The sequence below is a fragment of the Lampetra planeri genome, chromosome 25, assembly GCF_965212315.1.
Source record: "Lampetra planeri chromosome 25, kcLamPlan1.2.h2, whole genome shotgun sequence".
NCBI lineage: Eukaryota > Metazoa > Chordata > Hyperoartia > Petromyzontiformes > Petromyzontidae > Lampetra > Lampetra planeri.
Genome location: NC_136131.1, coordinates 8170443 through 8191314, shown reverse-complemented (window position 1 = coordinate 8191314; position 20872 = coordinate 8170443). Strand labels below are relative to the sequence as shown.

The 20872-nt window shown below is 51.7% G+C and overlaps 1 protein-coding gene across 1 annotated transcript; it reads left to right on the top strand.

The window, feature by feature from the left end:
* The first annotated feature begins 5755 nt into the window (after positions 1–5755).
* Positions 5756–14486, top strand: ZNF839 (zinc finger protein 839). Its single transcript, XM_078606389.1, has 7 exons — positions 5756–6834; positions 7179–7307; positions 8849–8941; positions 10588–10740; positions 11167–11322; positions 12079–12163; positions 13420–14486. Exons 1-7 carry the CDS (start codon positions 5803–5805, stop codon positions 14484–14486), a joined length of 2715 nt encoding a protein of 904 aa, XP_078462515.1. The 5' UTR covers positions 5756–5802.
* Positions 14487–20872: the final 6386 nt, after the last annotated feature.

The window sequence follows — 20872 nt, the reverse complement described above, 5'->3', positions numbered from 1 at the left end:
GACGAGTTCGTGTCGTTTTATATCACTGTGTTTGGCTTAGACGGGGAGGAGGGAACACGCCCGAGAAAACATCTCGGTAAACATGCCACTGTTGGACCAACGTTATATGTTTACTGGGATCTAATAATAGGGTTTTCCTCCTTTTTTCTGGCAACAAAACTGAAACCTTTTTACAAGGAATCATGTGTGCATTAACCACAATACTTGTCAAAATTCAAACAAAAAACACACTGATAATATGTGCATTGTCCTTGAAACTGATTGGTCCACACCAGAGACGGCTTTCTTTTGAGCCTCGTCTCAAATGGTGCTAGACCAGAGGACGCCAAAAGGCGTACACGCTCAAAGACAACCGATGACGCTACCAATCCCGATCATCACCTCCCGTCAATCAGCACACACGTGCGAACAGAGGTTAGACCTCTCTCAAACTGCGGTAGAGTAATCGATGATTACTTAAATAATCAGATTACATCCCAGCTCTTAATAATAATGAGACCATAATGGTGAATGTTGTACACCTCTGTATGTGAAAACTTAATACAAATTTGGAGTCGTTTCGTTGTCTAACACCGCCCCCTAGTGAAGCGGTCACTTAAAGTTTGTGAGTGGATGTTGGGAGACCCATAGACTCACGCGGAGACCCACAGACTCGCACAGAGACCCATAGACTCACGCAGAGACCCACAGAGACCCACAGACTCACACAGAGACCCACAAACTCACACAGGGACCCACAGACTCACACAGAGACCCATAGACTCACACAGAGACCCACAGACTCACACAGAGACCCATAGACTCACACGAAGACCCACAGCATCACACAGAGACCCACAGACTCACACGGAAACCCATAGACTCACAGAGACCCATACACTCACACGGAGATCCATAAACTCACACAGATACCCATAGACTCACATAGAGACCCATAGACTCACACAGAGACCCATAGACTCACACGAAGACCCATAGACTCACACGGAGACCCATAGACTCACACGGAGACCCATAAACTCACACAGATACCCATAGTTTATTGTCCTTCCCCCGCACCTCCGATTAGCACGGTTGGCTACGTGCGGTGCTAAAGAAGTTCAACATACACACAGACATGCACACACACAGATCAACACACACACAGACCAACACACACACAGATCAACACACACACAGACCAACATACACACAGATCAACATTAACACATATCAACACACACACAAACCAACACACACACAGACCAACACACACACAAACCAACACACACACAGACCAATATACACACAGATCAACACACACACAGATCAACACACACACAAACCAACATGCACACAGACCAACATACACACAGATCAACACACACACAGATCAACACACACACAGACCAACACACACACAGATCAACACACACACAAACCAAGATGCACACAGACCAACATACACACAGATCAACACACACACAGATCAACACACACACAGACCAACACACACACAGATCAACACACACACAGACCAACATACACACAGATCAACATTAACACAGATCAACACACACACAAACCAACACACACACAGACCAACACACACACAGATCAACACACACACAGACCAACATGCACACAGACCAACATACACACAGATCAACACACACACAAACCAACACACACACAGACCAACACACACAAACCAACACACACACAGACTAACATACACACAAATCAACACACACACAAACCAACACACACACAGACCAACACACACACAGACCAACACACACACAGACCAACACACACACAGACCAACATTAACACAGACCAACACACACACAGACCACAAGACAACTTAGATTAAGGCCATCAGTCTAACTCTGTACTACAACAAACGAACATGGCTAAACCAAAAAACTTTTCGAAAATCACCAAAATAAAGCCATAAAAGCAATGAAACAGTGGTCATAGGAACTGTGACCGAATTTTCACAATAAACGCCGTAAAAAACATGTACTACCAAACTCTGAGTCACTCCACAACAGACACAGACCGACACACACACAGATCAACATACACACAGACCAATATACACACAGACTAACACACACACAGACCGACATCCCTCCGCATCTGGAGGGTAAAGGAACCTCTGCTCTGTCAACCGCCCTCGATCCTTCCGAATCTGGAGGTAAAACCTCCGTCTGGTGACATCACCCGACTGACGAGGCCCTCGCAACCAACATGGCCGACAGCGAGAGATGTGGTACCGCGCCTCGACCGCAAACAACAACAACAACAACGCCACAACAACAACAACCAGCGCAGCAGCAGCAACAACAACAACCTCTCGCTCACCTCCCCGCATGCTCAACCACCTCATCGTCAACGCAGGAGCCGCCTGCGCACGTGGCGGCGATGGTAGGAGACACGGGCCCACGGCAGGAGGAGATGGTTGTGGTGGTGGTGAAGGAGGTGGGGGAGGTTGAGGAGGTGGAGGAGGAGATGGAGGAGGTGCATCTGCCTGGGGTGGGACTCCAACTGGGCTGCGAGGCCACGGCGGCCAGCGAAGGCGGCGACCTCTTTCTGGACGGCCGTGGCCTCTGCTACGTGGACACGGAGGTGACCGAAGGGTCGGGCATGGAGGCGAGCGAGGTTGCTGGTGATGAAGACGAAGGCGGCGGTGGTGATGGTGCTGATGGTGGTGCTGATGGTGGTGGTGATGATGGTGGTGGTGGTGGTGATGATGGTGCTGGTGGTGATGATGGTGCTGGTGGTGATGATGGTGCTGGTGGTGATGATGGTGCTGGTGGTGATGATGGTGGTGGTGATGGTGGTGGTGATGTCCACGCCGTGCAAATGTCCACCATGGAAGGCACGATCATCTTCGTGCAAGCGGAGGACGGCTCTTACCTCCAGGGCGAGGGGTTGACCCAAGAGATGGCGGAGCAACTGGGCAGGCAGCAGGGTTTCATGGAGATGATGGGCGGCGGCGGCGATGGTGATGATGGTGGTGGTGGCCATGGTGATGTTGAAGCGCACGTGTACGAGGAGGTAACGCAGCATCAGGAGCAGCAGCAAGATGAAGAGCAGCAGCAGGTGGTGGTGGAGGAGTATGATCAGCAGCAAGGACAAGATGAGCACGAGCAGCATCAACAGCAGCAGGAGCAGCAAGTTCAACAACAACAGCAACACTTAGACCATCAACAAGTTCAGCAGCAGTACCACCAGCAGCAGCAGATTCACATTGGACTTGGGCCAGACGAACTCCAACGGGTCATCGCCCACGTTACAAAGACCCACCACCACATGGCCACTGATGGCACGAGGAGCGCCCAGATCTTGCAGTTGCCCTTGTCGCAGCTGCAGCAACTGCAGCAGCAGCAGCAACAGCAGCAACAACAGCAGCTGCCGCAGCAACTGCAGTTGCAACAACAACAGCAGGTGGTTGTTCAGAGTGCCTCTCAGCAACTGCAAGGTGTGGCGCAGGTGCTGATGCAGCAACAACAACTACAGCAGCAGCAACAACAGCAGCAACAACAACAACTGCAACAGCAGCAACAACAACAGCAGAAACAACAGCAGCAACAACAGCAGCAACAACAGCAGCAACAACAGCAGCAACAACAGCAACAACAGCAGCAGCAACAGGAGCTGCAACAGCAGCAACAACAGCAGCAGCAACAGGAGCTGCAACAGCAGCAACAGGAGCATGAGGTTCGCATTGCCCGACTGATCCAAGGAGGATTGCACGTTGCTACCATAGCCTCCTCACTGGTGCTGTCCGTGTTTGCGTCTGTATGTTTGTAAGTTGTTGTTTGTGTGTGAGCCAATATTGTGTTTGTTGGTGTGTTCGAATGTATGTGTTTTTGTCTGTGTGTGTCTGTTCGTATGTGTGCGTGTTCTGAACTGGTCCTGGGTCTCCGCTCGGTTGACTCGGCTTCAAATGAGTACCTGATGCGATGTGTAAACATTGCCACTAGGGAGACAATAGGGAGACAAAGGCGGCCGGGCGTGGTACTGACCACCCACCCCCTCGTGTGCCGTGCCGGCCTTCATAGGTGCTCGCTAACAGCACTTGCCCCAACAGTCTGTTAAAACTGTACGGGGGATATTTGTTGTCTATGTGTGTTTTTATGTTGTCTGTGTCATTGTGTGGTATTGTGTCTGTGTTTTGTGTTGGCTGTGTTTGTGTGTCGTTGTTTTTTCGTGTTTGTGATTTTTATTCACGTCCGGTGGATGCTACTGTTAAAAAACATTTGACAAAAACAATTACAGTATAACTTATATTCTTGGTTCTTTCGGTAAAGTCACGTAGAAGGGAAATAATAAAAATAAAATATTATTTCCCTTCTACGTGACTTTACCGAAAGAACCAAGAAGATGAATCACTGCGGTCACGAAAGCTTTAAATCGAAATTCAATTATAACTGTAAAAAATTATGACATATAATCATCAGTCACAAAAGTGCATGCAGGCAGGTAACAAGTCGAGCTCAAATTGTCGCGGAATTATTTTAAGACGTCATTAGCAGGACAATGCGATGAACGTCTTGACAGGTTTCGTCGATTTCAGGAATCATCAGTGCGGTGTAGCCACCAGTGCCCCACTGCCGCCCATGCGCGCTTCGTCCACTAGGGGGGGCAGCTGGAGATTTATTTTTCTAATGAAAAAAAACTTTTCTTTAAATAGTTTGTTGCGTTTAAAACATTTTTTTTAAAAGTAGAATTATTCTTTCAACGTGAAGAAAACATTTTAAGTTCGTATTAGAAACGTCTGCAACGCCACAGTCTTGATCTGTGCCTCGGGGGGGTCTCGGGACGGCTGTGAAGGCGTCCGAGTGAGACATTTTCCTTCGTCGCGACGAGCTTCTCGCATTGAAGCCACGCTGTTTGAGACCCATTCAGGGTGGTGAACAATGCACCCGTGCCTGTAATTAGACGATGTCACATCGCGAGGTTGCACTGTGCAAATATAGCAGCTTTTGGCAGTGTCAAAGGCGATGTGTAGTGTGGACTTGAGGGTCATGGGGACAGCATTTGAGTGCTTTGTTGTTTAGCTTCGTATTGTTTATAAATGCCTACCGTTGGTAGATAAGACAGCCGTATCACTTTCACGGGAAGGCCAATAACATGCCGAGATTTTTCTTAATTCGAACACCAATATTTTTCAGAGGTCACTCACAACAGCCCCACCTAGTGGACATGTCACCAGCCGCCACGTGCTTCGTGAGGGCTGTATGTGGAGCTCTGACATCTGTTGTGTGATTGCAGAGGTGCGCTTGGGCTGTGTTAAACAATCGTTATCATCATCACCGATTGCCATCATAGCTCATTTTCCTCTGCTGCTTTCCAAGCAGTACATACTCCCTTCCCTCATAAATGCTGTTGATGATTGCCCACCCATGTACATTTTCTCCTCTGGCCTAGAATTGTCTCCTATCCGTGACGTTTGTATGTTAACACTTCTTTCGCACCGTATGTAGCCAACCGTGCTAATCGGAGGTTTGGGGAAGGACAACATATTAAATACAAAAAGCAGTTCTAATTAAATGAATTTGCAATCTACATGTAAAAGTGCATGGCTCATGTGGCTTACTAATGTCGGAAGGAAGAGCATTCCAAGTGGCCGCAGAAGCACGCGATGCGGTGACCGTCTTTGTTCGATGGCCTGCCAAGAGCCGCCGCTGCTGCCACCGTGACGTAGATGGTTTATGCTCCTTGATGAGATCGTGGCTGATCGTGGCTGATGATGACGACGTTGCCAATCGGCGTTGTGATCCGTGTGTCCCACAGGACAAAGAGCGGACGATGCCGCCGCTGGCGCTTGTTCAGCCGCGAGTGTCGAGCCAGTCCGGCGGCACCACCGTTGCCACCGCCGCCACCACCACCATGGCTCCCATCGCCAGCACCGCCGCTCAGATCTTTCACATCCAGGCCGTGGGGCAGGACCAACCTCAGCAGTTCATCCTGTGCACCACAGGCACAGGCACCAGCGCGATCCGCATCCTATCTCAGCGCCAGCCTCCTCCGCTCGGGCCCGTGTCCACCATCCGGCTGGTGCCGGGCATTGGTCTTACCAACGGGCAGAGGGTCGTGCTGACCGGTGAAACGGCGCAGCAGCAGCTGCAGCAGCAGCAGGCAGCGGTGGTGACGGGACGACCCGGGAACGGTCGCAGGTCGGCCGGCAACAAGCACTTGAAGAGGCTGGCGAAGATCAAGACGCGTTCCGGTCGCATCTCACGCCCGCCGCTGCACAAGATCAAGGACTACAAGTTCATCAGGATGGAGGACCTCGCCGACGGGCACCAGTCGGACTCGGACGACTACTCGGACTACAGCGTGGAGGAGGGTGGCGGCGAGGAGGAGCGCAAGGCCAAGGTGGGTGAGACCCAGGAGGAGCGACTCCACGGGCCGCTCACCTTCACCGTGAAGCCCAAGAACTTCCTCTGCCAGAACTGCGACAAGTCGTACATCGGGCGCGGCGGGCTGGCGCGCCACTACCGGCTGAACCCGACGCACGGACGATTGGAGCCGCTGGCGGACGAGCCGGACAATGCCGTTGCCGCCACGGCTTGTGATGAACACGGGGGTGGTGGTGGTGATGATGGGGACGGTGGTGGTGGCGGTGGTGGCGGTGGCGGCGGTGGTGGTGGTGAGATGATGGGGGAAGCCGCGTCACTGTCTGCGCCAGTGGAGGTACTGGCGGACAAGGGTCCGGCGAGTGTGGCCGATGCGGGAAGTTTGACGGAGCCGGAATTCATCGTCGCGTCTGACTTTGTGCAAGCGGAGCAGCCGTCTGTTTCTGAGCTGCAGCAACAACAGCAGCAGCAACAGCAGCAGGTATGAGTGGTGGCACATGCTTCGTGGCCGTGTGCTTTTGAGGATTGTGTGGACCTTAGGCATAAAATGCAAAATAAGTACGAGCACAGTTGTGGAGCAGGTAAGTAAACAAAAATCCCACAATGATGTATGTATGTTGAACCTCTTTTGCACCGTATGTAGCAACCGTGCTTGTGTATTATATGGACCCAAAATATAACAAGAGATGGTCCTTGCCTGAAAACATTTTTAACAGTTCACCAGGATTTGTTCACCCTCCACCCAGCACCCCGTGATCGTCAAAGCCGACTACCCTCTCGTCCCTCTGCGACCAACGTGACGCGTGAGCGCCTCCCTCCTTTTAGGAGCCGTCGCCTGTCGGAGCCGTGGCCCCCGTGCCCTCCGCCCGTCGCCCCGGAAGGCCTCCCAAGAACCCGGGCGGGCCTTCCGTTCAGGAGCAGCAGCTGCAGAAGAAGAAGACGCAGCTTAGAGAGGTGTGACGTGCTCGCGCGTCGAGGTGACGCGGCCCCATTTACACCGCTCTGTGAATACGCGTTGCATTGTATTGTATCGGCGACTGACAAGGAGACCCGTAGGCTCACACGGATATCCATAGGTTCACATTAGAGTCCCGTAGAATCACATAGAGATCCATAGACTGGCATAGAGATCCATGGACTTGGATAGAGGTCCATAGATTGACATATAATCACATAGGAATCCACAGACTCACATAGAGACTCATAAACTTGCATAGGGATCCATAGACTTACATAGAGATCCATAGATTCACATAGAGACCAATGACTAACTGCATCTCTATTCAATACATATGCTTACTCTTTCTGTACAGTGTCTTGAAATGCAGTTGCATTTATGCGCTGTATAATCCACATTGTCATTGTATTGTAGAAACTGATACAATATATTCATGACCCGCATAGAGGCCCGTAGATTGGCATAGAGACCCTCAGACTGACGTAGATGCACATTAGATGCCTATACTGCAAACTGACAGAGACCCATAGACTCGCATAGAGACCCATAGACTCACACGGAGTACCATAGACTCACAGAGACCCATAGACTCACACGGAGACCCACAGACTCACGCAGAGACTCAGATGAAGGCCTATGACTGACTGCCTGTCTGTTAAATAGTTGTGCCCACTGCCTTTGTACAGCCACTTGAGATGTGGTCACACACGGACCCTGTGTAAATCCCTATTGTATTGTATTGTATAAACTAAAACCAAACAGTTTTTATTTTTTTACCAGGTAAGGCCCACTGAGCTATATCGCTCGTTTTCAGAGGTGACCTGGCCACAAATGATAGCTCAGTGAAGGGGCTTATCACGTGGAAATTTACAGTAGCCAAATACTCCACAAACTCACGTTGATTATAAATGTGGGGGGGGGGGGGAAACCAGAGGACCCGGAGAAAAATCCACACGATCACGGGAAGAGAAATATGAAAATTCTAAATATGCAGGTGTCAGGTTCGGGTTTAAACCCATGACCTTTATGTATGTTAAACTTCTTGTGCACCGTACGTAGCTAACCATGCTAATCGCAGGTACAGGGGAAGGACAAACTAAAGACAAAAAATAAGTGAGCTACCTCCTGTATACCAGTAGATAACATCTCTCCACTTTGCGGTGCCCATCTCACCACTGTATTGCGTTTGTGCGTGTGTGCGCGTGTGGGGAGCGGTAGTGTAGCAGTTAGCGTGCTGCGCTATGAACCTGGCGACCCGAGTTCGATTCCAGCTCACGATCAATACCAGTGACGATTATCTGGACCGGTCCCGGGCCTCCCCTAGGTCTACTCAGCCTCAAATGAGTACCCGGTGCGATGTGTAAACATCGCCACTAGGGAGACAAAGGCGGCCAGACGTGGTGTTGGCCACCCACCCCCTCGTGTGCCGTGCCGGCCTTCATAGGTGCTCGCTAACAGCACTTGCCCCAACAGTCTGTTGAGGCTATACGGGGGGTCTTTGTCTTTGTCTCTGTTGTGTGTCTTCTTGGCAAAGCAGCTGCTGAAGGGGTGCGATGACGAGGAACTCTTGGAGCTGGTGCTGCCACGTCTCACCCGCATCCTTACGCTCTGGCAATTCCTGCTTAAGAAGGTCCGTGACCCTCCGAGACGTGGGAAATCTCATTTAGAGTTGATTTTAGTTTTTTATTGTTCGGGTTACTTTGCCATGCGAGTACTCAAATTCTAAGCGTTGAAGGGGTTACTTTCCAACACAGTGGTGTGTTGAATGAGTAACTAATTGGCCACGTTTTGTTTACTTAACAAACCAAAACTAATTGGGAGGTGGCAGGTTTAACGATCTAACCCAAAAAAAACCCGTTATGGATGATAATATTGGTCGCGAAAGCCCACATGTTATACACGCGCGGCGAGTGCTATCCCGACGTGTGTGTCGTACACCCTCCTACACCCCGACGCAGCCAGATGTATTGTCACATGAACCAAGGTGACAATACTTTATTACTGCTTCAGCACCACCGGTGTGTGGGACAGCGGTCCAGTTCCAAATAGTACAATTTTCTGGCTTGCTCTCCCAGTGTTACCGGCGGTGCTGAAGCAGTCATAATAAACTGGCCGTATTTATTTTAATGACAGCTTCATTCATTTGCCTGAGGGTGCACAATACGAAATCGGCACGTGTTGCTGCTGGCCGCGTGATGTTTTGCGCATTTTGAGCCTGTGCTCAGCAACTGTGGTTTAAAAACAAACAAACAAATACTGATTAAAACATGACTTCCTGGATTTTATTCCGACTCCGTGGATCGTGTCCTGACCTTGCTTGCCGTGATTTATCAAGCGAAACATCGCTAAATATTTCGCATGCGATTTGTTTTTCGACTCGACGGTGCGCGAGCCGGAATGGTAATAATAATAACTGGCGCGTCGATCGCTGGCACGCGGTGGTGGTGACGGCGGTGGCGCTGGTGGTGGCGGTGGTGGCGGTGGTGGCGGTGGTGGCGGTGGTGGCGGTGGTGGCGGTGGCAGTGGTGGCGAGGAGGGTGTTACGGCAAACACTGGGCCACACCTTTTCTGTGGCTGAAACCAAAAGTGAATTACGCACTCGTTATATTGGCTGCGAAAACTTGGCGTGTTCCTCAGTTTAATTCGAAATGCTGATGCGGACGAGGAACATTCAGCCGTAGGCTACTTGGCAAGAAATACCCACAGACCACCTTATAAGAGATGCTACATCGATAGAATACAGAGCAAATATTAAACTTAAACTTTTTTTTATTTTATCAGGTAAGGCCCACTGAGCTATTTAGCTCTTTTTCAGAAGCAACCTAGCCAGATATGATAGCTCAACAAAGTGGCTTATCACGCGGAAATGTATAGCAGCCAAATGCTTTAAACGCACATTTCTAAATGTTGAGGGAAAAACCGGAGAACCTGGAAAAAAATCCACGTAAACACGGGGAGAGAGAACATACAGCAGGTGTTGGGATCGAACCCACGACCTCCTGTGTACCAGGCGAGGTAGTTAACATCTCCTCGCCACCGTGATGATGATGATGAGAGAGAGAGAGACGCACAAACTCCAAATATACAGCAGGCGTTGGGATCGAACCCACGACCTCCTGTGTACCAGGCGAGGTAGTTAACATCTCCTCGCCACCGTGACACGAGAAACAACAACAACACCAACAAAAATAAACACCGAGCTGGGCAGAGTGTGAAGGCAGGGCACGTGTTGCGATGTCGAAGGCCGTTGGCGCGAGCCCCCCTTGCTTGCCACAGGTGGAGAAGGGCCGGTCGGAGCGACCGTGCCTCCCGGACGTCTACCGCGAGTTCGAGACCCTGCACCGGCACGTGAAGACGATGGCAGAGGAGCACTTCAGCAGCCCGCCGTGCCAGCCACCGCAGCCGCCGCTGCAGATCAATAACACGCAGGTACGCGCCGCCATCACCCACGGCCACTTGCGGGTGACGGAGTTCGTTTTAGCTGAACGCGAACGCTGACAATTGCACGACCATTCGTGTTGTCGTACCGTGAGTCCTCGCTTAACGCGCAGTGTTCACGCCACAAAGCGTTTTTCGCTATGACGTGGAAGTTCCATTAGGGAACACTTTTCGCACAACGCGGGACGCACGCCGTTACAACGCACGCCGTTACAACGTGGAACGTGCATCGTTATAACGCGGTTTCTGAGCGGTTTACTCGGCCTAAGATGAGTACCTGGTGTGTTGTGTAAGCATCGCCACTCGGGAGGCCAGGATCGGCCGGGCGTGGTGCTGGCCACCCACCCCCTCCGTGTGCCGTGCCGGCCTTCGTAGTCTGTTGAGGCTCTGCATGCGGGGGCACCTTTGTCTTTGTAGGTGGCCCAATCGCTGGGGTTGGGCCCAGAGTTGCTAGGACTCGACGAGAACTCCGCAGTGGGCCCACCGCTCGACTCCTCGACGCTCCGCTACGAGTTCGTGCTGGTTGACCCCGCGCGCATCGACCTGACCTCGACCTTCAAGCGTCACTCCCAGGTCACCTGCACGCAAACACACGCACGCAAACGCACGCAAACGCACGCACGGAATCGCACGCACGCAAACGCACGCACGCACGCAAACGCACGCACACAAACACATGCACACAAACACGCAAACACACAAGCACGCAATCGCACGCACGCAAACACGCGCACGCAAATGCACGCACGCAAACGCACGCACGCAGACGCACGCACGCAAACGCACGCAAACGCACGCACACAAACGCACGCAATCACACGCACACAATCACACGCACACAAACACACGCAAACAAACACGCACGCACGTACACTTATGCACACAAACTAAACGGATTTATTTTTTCCGAACTGTGTTCTGATTGGGGTGGGGGGTACGGTGGGGAACGGTGGCGCAACATCTAGAGCATTGTGCTACGAACCCAGCGGCTGGTAGGTTCAGTGCTATCAGTGCTATCAGTGCTATCAGTGCTATTAGTGCTATCAGTGATATCTGAACCGGTCCTGGTCCCTCACTGCCTTGACTAACCAGGGCTGACCATCATGTTGAAGTACATGATGGGTTTTATGTCTCGTCATCATCGGTGACTGGGCAGGTACATACGTACCTGGGGGGACAACCTGGTTTCATCACTAGCAGCGGGCTGGAACCCAGGATCTCAGCTGTGCCGGCTCAACGCTCTGAACCCTGAGCCTCGCGGCCGGCTCCTAAACTTCCAGGGAGTTGAACTCAGAGGTCGGTGTGCTCTCTGTGGTGGTGGTGTTGTAGGACGAGGCAGAGGGCGAACCGAATGGAAAGAGACCTCGCGTTGAGGATGAGATGGGAGACGAAGTACTGTCCGTGCCGGGAGATGGTAAGGCCTTGGCACGCGCAGCAACGGCAACAACCGCTATTCGCCACTAAGTGGCGGTGACGTCACCACGGCGCTTGTGCCAGCCTATGTGCACGTTAAGACCACGTGAAGCTGGCACGGTAGGGGGCACAGGTGGAGCATCGGCCAGTCATCTCAGTCAGTCGACCCATGGCACCTGGGTCTACCCCGTGACCTCCTGCCAGCAGACGTTCGACACTTCACGTGGTCTTAACGTGCTTGGCATGTGCACGCACGCACGCACGCAAGATGTTCTGTTGATTTCATAGGTTAGGTCAGAGGTCTGCAACCTGCAGCTCCGCAGCCGCGTGTGGCTCTTTCAGGGCTGCTTCGTGACGTCGTTTATTAAGGAGACCGCCATCTCGTATTCACCACGTGAAATATTGATATTTTTTTTTACCAAATTCGAAGACAAAGGCTCTTCATGTTATTTTGGTTTCTGACCCCTGGGCTAGGTAGCAGAGGTCGCAATCGGGTACCCGATACCCGTACCCTACCCAATACCCAGCTACCCGTACCCAGCCGGGTACGGGTACCCGTTTGCGACCCTGGTGCGGCCGGGTACGGGTAAGGAATCGAAACCCTTTTGCGATCTCTGCTAGGTAGACTCGTGTACCAGGTGTTCTGCGCGCTCGTGATAACCTTGGTTGTAAGAGTTACGCGTTTATAAATGCACTTACTCGGCAAACATGGCGAAGTAATGGCTACAGCAGGGGCCTACCAGCAAGTTGTTAGAGCAATGTCCATGAGTGCCCGAAACTTCTCTTGTCTCATGATCACTGCTGTTTGTTAGTATTGCTGAGAAAAGTGATGTTTTGTCATCTAGGTTGATATACAGTAAAACCTGGGATTGCGAGCATAATTCGTTCCGGAAACGTGTTTGTAATCCAAAGCACTCGTATATCAAAGCACTCGTATATCAGTTGTGATCACGTGACGCTGGGCAGACAAAGCGTATACACGTACTACTCGTATTGCAAGACCTCGCTCGTTTATCAACACCAGTGACGATTATGTGAACTGGTCCTGGGTCTCCCGAAGGTCGATTCAGCTTCAAATGAGTACCTTGTGCGGTGTGGAGTAAACATCGCGACTAGGGAGACAAAGGCGGTCGGAACGTGGTGTTGGCCACCCAATGGACCATGCCGGCCTTCATAGGCGCTCGCTGACAGCGCTTGCCCCAACAGTCGTTTGAGACTAAAGGGGCGATGTTTGTATGTCTCTGTTTGTTTCGACAGCGTCCGGTGATGCAGCTGACCAGCAGATGGCGCCAGCAGACGACGGCGCCCTGCAGCAGCTCATGGCCAGCACTGTTCCGTCACCCAACGTGGTTCAGCAGCACGACACGCTCCACTCGGTGTATTACCAGATCTCCACAGATTCCAACTCGGAACAGCTGACCGGCTTGCAGGACACTCCGCAGCAGCAGCAGGAGGATCAACAGCAGCATGGAGAGCAGAGCTCCGTGTTCTACCAGCTGCCGGGGGAAAGAGAAGCGGCCGATTCCGACACGGTGGACTCGTGCGGCGCCACCCTGTCGCGGCAAATCGTCTCCAGGACAGGTTCGGGCGACGGAGAACCCAGCCCCGGGCGCATCAAAGCCCCGTGCTTCGGTGAGGACGACTTGGTGATGATGGCTGACCTTGAGGGCGAGAAGCTGCTGGGCGGAAACGCTCACGGCGGGGGGGACAACGGCTTGGCGGGGAGCGACGGGTTAGCGGGGAGCGACACGCACGAAGTGGCCCACATCATTCACGCGCCCAGCTTCGGCGACGAAGACCTGGAAGAGCCCCGGTCTCGCGACTCGGCCGGGATGAGCGCGGTGGCGGACGCGTCCGACGGTCGGCCTCCCCCCACTCCTCCTCCTCCGCCTCCGCCTCCTCAAGGCAACGACGGCGAGAGGCCGGCGGCGATACCCAGCCACGCTCTGCCGACGAACGGCGGCTCCTTGTCGCACGTGGCACCGCCGGACAAAGCGATGGACGAATGCGCCGGCGGCGTCGGCGGCGCCGTCGCGGACGTGCCGGTCGCCCCGGGCTGCGCGCGCCCCACGAGCGGCGGCGCCGTGCCGAACGGCGCCGGTGACGTGACGACGGTGGGGGAGGGTGGGGACGGCGAGACCGGGGAGCTCGCGCCGTGCGCCGCGTCGTACCCTCGCGGCCCCGAGGGGCCCCACGTTGCCGTGGCGCCGGGCCGGCCGGACGGATGTACGGAGCGGCTGCCGCTGGAGACGGTTCAGGCGCTGCTCACGATGGAGGCGTCCCTGGAAGCGCAGCCGGCGGAAACGCAGCTGTGCGGGGAATAGGCCGCGGGCGTGCGTCCGTCCGTTACGCGTCGATTTTTTTTTTTTACGCCGATACATATATAGAAATGCCATGGACGTCGGTCGTTTGCCTCCCCTGGTCTTGCCGAAAGTGCGTGTCGCGCAGTACTTCGCAGATCGGAGGCTCCCCTGTTATTGAGCGGGAGGGCATGGTCGCGTCGTCAGGGTTGTGTTGGCGCAGTGATGTGTGATGTGGTGTCTTTATCTCTCCGTCGAGGACCCCCGCTGGTGACGGTGCACGCACGCGCACAGGCGCATGCACGCGCACGCACACACGCGCACGCACACACGCGCACAGGCGCATGCACACGCACGCACACACGCGCATGCACGCGAGCGCTGTGAAACTCGTCAAGTGCCAACATGCCCTTGCCTACCGGGGTAGTGCCGTTGCCAAGGGCGCACTGCCAGCGTGATTGTACATACAAGTAGTCGTACGTTTCGGTGTTTTCAGTTTTTTTTTGTACATTAGAGGACGTTCGCGCGCCGCAAGGATGGTACGATCGCTCGCGGTGTCCCCCCCCGCCCTCCCTTAAGCCGGAAAATATTTTTTTACAAACTCAGAAAAACTCACAAGTATCCTATTAAACGTGCGTTTGTATTTATATATTATTTGACAGTATAAATATACGGTGATATTCGTGAAAGGATCGGTGTGCGCGGAGTAAGATTTCGAAGGTTTTGTTTCCAGCGATCGTTTATCGCATAAGTATTACCGCAGTAAAGTGTTGCTCACACATGTACGAGTGTAACATAAACGTGGGAACGCTCATGCGTAGGATGCAAGGCGCGATAAAACCCTGCTTTTCACTTGCACCCGCGAAATATCACTGGGGAGTTGTTCATACCGGTGTGCAGCATGACTGGACATTCCGTAACACTGCCAGTGTTTGCCGCTCCATGACAGCGCCTTCGCCACAGCAGAGGAAACGTTTCTACTGCTTATTTTACGTGCCCGGTTCTTTTTTGTTTCGCAAGGAAAACCCTCCACCTGGCTGCATAAACCGTTGTCATTTCACGTGCACGTCACCACTGCCTTGTCGCGTTTCATTTGGAAAGGTCGGAGACGCAACCGCAATCAAAACAAACGTCTTGAAGGTGTACGCAACGGCCCCCGTTGTTCTCCAAGATCTCCGTAGTGAATCGGAAGCTTCGTCGGGCCTTCTTCCTGGCATTTCCTACCACTCTTGTGTGGTCTGCCTGCCTTGCTCTGCTTTCTCCACTCATTCCTATCCCGGGTTGCCATCTCTACGTCCACTCAACGATCCTTAATTTATGAATGCTGAACTTGTTTTGCACTGCACGTCGCCAACCGTGCTAATCGGAGGTGCGGGGAAAGGACAACAAACCAAACACAAAACGTAGTTCCTAAGGTATGAGTTTTCAATCTCGATGATTTCAAAGTGCACAGCTCCAGTGGTTTCCTAATATCGGAAGCAAGAGCGTTCCAGACGGCCCGCAGAAACGCATCTGAAAGCACGCGAGATGCGGTCGGTGACCGTCCTTGTTCGACGACCAGCCAAAAGCCGCCGCTGCGAGGATGACCGGAGTGCGAGTGATAGTGTGTGCCCCTTGACGAGCTCGGCAAGCTATCGTGGTTCATTTGTGGCAAGCGCATTGTGGGTAACGAGCGTGACCTTAACGTATTCGGGTCTTGATCCTAACTCGCAGCTTCCACCACCTTTCTCGGCCTGCTTCCACGTTCGTCACCTTTTTCTTCATCCAATGTGAAGCTTCGATTAAATTAAATAAAACTTCAAATTCAAGGGTCGGGGCACGCCGCCTTATCGCTGCGGTGATGTCACTGCAGTCACCATATGGTTGGTCATTGACCGAAGCTTGCGGGGGAGTGACAGAGATCTGTCTCCAGTTCCGTTACGTGCGATCGATCGTGACGTGAACGTTTTTCTTTCTTTCCTTGTGCACAAAAGATTTGAGTTTGTGTCTTAGCCCACGGACAAACAGCCTGGGTTAATGTTCAAGGTGTGTTCTGTTTGCGTCGTATGGTCACTGCGCACTACATTGACGTATACATAAAGCATCGGGTGTGATGAGCCGGTTACACGAGCATCGAAAAGGTCAAATTTCTCATGGCAGTCAATCTCCAGTCTCTCTCGGTCAGCCAAGACGTTATCCAGTGCACCCCGTGTTGTTTATGTGCACATGTAGGTGAGATTCTAAAGTGGCGTGGCGTGTCGCACAAATAATTAGATTTTTTTTTGCAAGGAATGTTTTGTCGGTGGGAGATGGTGGTTTCATTGAAAGTCGCCTGTTTCCCTGCAGCTGAGAAGTTAGATCAATCTCGCGCGGTAAGATTGTTTTCTTTCAATACGCTGGGATAGTTGGCAGTATTTATCGTGATTTGGGTCCGGCCCAAATGATTTTTTTCTGGACATCTGTAAAAAAATTGCTTTGTAGCTAATCGGATTCCTCGAGTATAAATAGTCGGATTCTGATCTACCTACAGAGAAGGTTAAGTAGAGTGTACAATGTAGATCATAAACATCGCCGAGTGAACTAGAATTGTGATGTATCATGCCATACGAAATTAGAAAAAAAAATGCGCTGGCTGGGTTCCTGCCTGGCTTCCTGACTGGCTTACGCGGTGGTGACGTCAACGCGCCACGTCTGCGTGGTGACGTCACCCGCATCCCACAGCGTTGAGCCGTGCTCGTGCGTGCTGACGTCACGGGAAAGGATGAGAACAAGGAGAGTGAGGGTGAGTTGAGAGCGGGGAAAGATCGAGGGGGGGGGGGGATTGGAGATAGAATAGGGTACAAGAAGAATAGATTAGAAACAAGAAAAGTGAAGTATCGAGATAAATTGGGATATCGGAACGTATATTATTTATACTGGAGGAATCCGATGAGCTATGAAGCTCTTTTTCACACGTCTTGTAGGAGCCGGTCAGAACGTTACAATAGGGGGAAGGCAAGAGAAAGGTGGAGAGAGGGCTCTGTACTTTTTAATATTCATAGTTTGGCTGGCTGGCTGGGAGAGACGGACGGTCACGTCCAAAGAACATCCAGGTTGCTAGTTTAATATAAAAACGTGATTTCCAGAAACAAAGACATTGTGAGCGCCCTTTTGTCAACCCTCAGCCGGATAACGGCCTCCTCCTGCCATGTTGGTAATAATGGGGGTTGTTTGGCCACAGTTCACTGTGTTGGAGCGATGGCGAGTTTGATAACCCAGCCATGGATAATGTCAGTGTCGAAAGATATCTCAACCGGCCTCCCCTCCCCCCAACAAACCGATGGAGACCAGCATGGTGAAGAATGTCAAACCACCTCTATAACCAACGTGGCATGGGGAGGAGACTTCCATCCAGCAGTGGATTATACTGGTAGGAACGAAGTGGACCAGCCACCAATAGATTATTGCGTCCGTCCGACCGTCCGTCCGTCCGTGTAGCAACATCGCCCCCTACTGCAAACACTTGGCATGACCCTACAAAAACCTTTAGACTCAGTGAGGCTTTCCTGGCTAAACAAGTGTAACATTCCCTTATAATCCCTCAGATAGCTTTTAATTAAAACATTTAAATTAATGAGGCTTTCCTGGCTAAACACGTGTAACATTCCCTTATAATTCCATGAGATAGCTTTTAATTAAAAATTTGAAATTAAATAAAAAAACTCACAGCGCCCTAAATCCTACAGCTAGGCCTAAAGCCTAGAACTAGGCCTGAAACTCTCCCTTCGTATCGTACCCCCGCGTGTGTGAAAGGGAGTTAATGTTTAACAATGTTACATTCCCTCATGTTTTTAAATAGAAACATTTAAATTTAAAGCTTTTACATAAATAATTAAAACATTTAAATAAAAAATTAACTCACAGCGCCCTAAAGCCTACAGCTAGGCCTAAAGCCTAGAACTGGGCCTCAATCTCTCCCTTCGTATCGTCCGATTAGGTGTAGCAACATCGCCCCCTACTGCAAACACTTGGCAGGACCCTACAAAAACCTTTTAACTCAGTGGGGCTTTCCTGGCTAAACAAGTGTAATAATACATTATGTTTATATTATTTGGTTATTCGTTCCTACCAGCCCACCCCGCAGGGTCCTGTTACATCAAGGGCTGTAAATAATGAAAATGGTAATAAAAAAAAACAATTCTGTGAAGAAAAAAAATCGATTGAAGGGAAATATACATCTAGCTTCTAATGTGATGCAATTACAGATCATATCCAGTTAAAAATGATAAAACTGCTAGATGAAGGCCTGTCCGTATGCTGTGTTCGTCTATAGCAGTGTTCTTCACTATATCAGAGCGGGGGGGGTGGCACGTCCACCGATAAGACGTCGACAGGCGAGAGGACCGCCACGCGATTTGAAACCCATCGGGAGGTTTTGACAGCAGCACCAGTCACGCGCACGTGGCAATGAAGAACGTTGCTCTCGGAGGGAGGGTGTGGAGGTGTGTGTGGTCATACTTCGCCACGCTGGTCAATGCAGGTTTTGTGAAGTTGTCGGGAGCCGGGGCAGGATCGGTTCAGGTATCACTCGCCACCCATGTTCGCCGTGATCGGGCATAACACCTCGGGTTGACGCGGCGTTCATAGTGCAAGCGAGCTAAGCACAACACCACCGCTCCGTGCGCGGGATAATTCAAAGTAATTATTGAGAAGCGCGGTCTCTCTGCTGCTGGGCTATCATGGATAAGAGTAATTGCGCAACAACTCGTGTTGTTGCGCAACAACAATACACGAGATTGCGTCCACAAGTTTTGTACGCAATCCCGTATATTGCGTTGCAACCTTTGTTCACTAATCACCAGAGGTGGGACAAAGTCATTGTTATGCAAGTCCAAGTCGAGTCGCAAGTCATCAAATTCATGACTCGAGTCTGACTCGAGTCCAAGTCACATGACTCGAGTCCACATCTCATAGGTGGGACAAAGTCATTGTTATGCAAGTCCAAGTCGAGTCGCAAGTCATCAAATTCATGACTCGAGTCTGACTCGAGTCCAAGTCACATGACTCGAGTCCACACCTCTGCTAATCACCGAACAATGTTGCCTGTGTTCCAGCCGCGCGCGGCTGTATTTGCAGACACGAGGATTGTGTTACGTGCAGCGATCGTTTGCCGTTGTTTAGGCGGAACAGAAAATAAACGCAAGATAAGATCTTCAATAAACGTTGAAACGTTGGACTACGAACACGCGTTCTTGACCACGTCTTGTGTGGCTGAATCACGCGCCCGACAATGCAAACCAGCACGGTGTGGAGATGCCGAGGGTCGGTGGATCACACGTGCGCGAATGTTGCGAAACTCCCTTACCCGTAGGCTTGCCAGGAGAAGGCGGTAACATCAACGTGAGGATTCATATCATCTGTCCCCTTCTGTGTGGGATAGAGCGTTTCCCCCTTCACACACGCGGGACCTATGCGGTTTTTCCCCCACGTGCAGTATACCCGCTCATTCATTGGCTGAAAGCGGCTCGCTATATCGAGAGCGTCGCAGAGCTTGGGCAAATTGTTGGCAGCGGCGGCTCACCTGCATGGCCATCGATGCCTTCCAAACCTGCCCGGTGGTTCCTGCCTCGCGATGGCGAGATGGCAACACGCGCGGACGGCCGCAAGCGTCGTAACACACGGAAGCGAAGACGACACGCTCCATCGCAAAGCCATCGCAGAGGGCGCCGCGTCTCACTGGCGGATGGAGTCGTGCCACCAGGGGCCGCTGTCGCTTCGTGGCTTTGCCCAATGAATCTAAGCACACGCATGTTGCCTGCACGTGGCACACGCATGTTGCCTGCACGTGGCACACGCGTGGGGGTTTTTTTTTCTTCCCCTCCGGGTCCCTCTGGATTTGCCCCCCCCCCCCCCTTGCACATTTTAGAATCAACATCACGCCGTTATGGTATTTTTTTGGCTGCTGGAAATGTATACATGTCCACACGATCGTAAGCCACTTTCATTTTGGGTCAACGGGTGTGACAGCCAAGAAGCAGAAACAGAGAGAGAGAGCTAAGGTAGCAGCACCCGTGTGGAGTATACACAGCGGTGGGGTGAAGTAGTCACGAATCCGCGCGTTGTCTACGTGACAGATCCCTTACTAATTGGCTGTGTCGGGTGGTGGAGGGTTACGACACATTTATATTCTTAGGTTTTTTCGGAAAAAAACCTAAAAATATGAATCCTTGCAGTCACGAAAGCTTCAAATCTAGGACACATTTATACTTACGCGATCGAACCCCAAAAAAACCTTTATTATGAATAAAATTAGTCGCGAAAGCCTGCTACGAATTGAACTGAGTGTGTGTGGATGAGGGGTCCTTACCCACTGGTAACAAAAATTAAATCGTTGCAGGGTCTGCGCCTTGGTAAAAAAATATGTTAATCTCGAGGTTGCCATGGGGACGGGC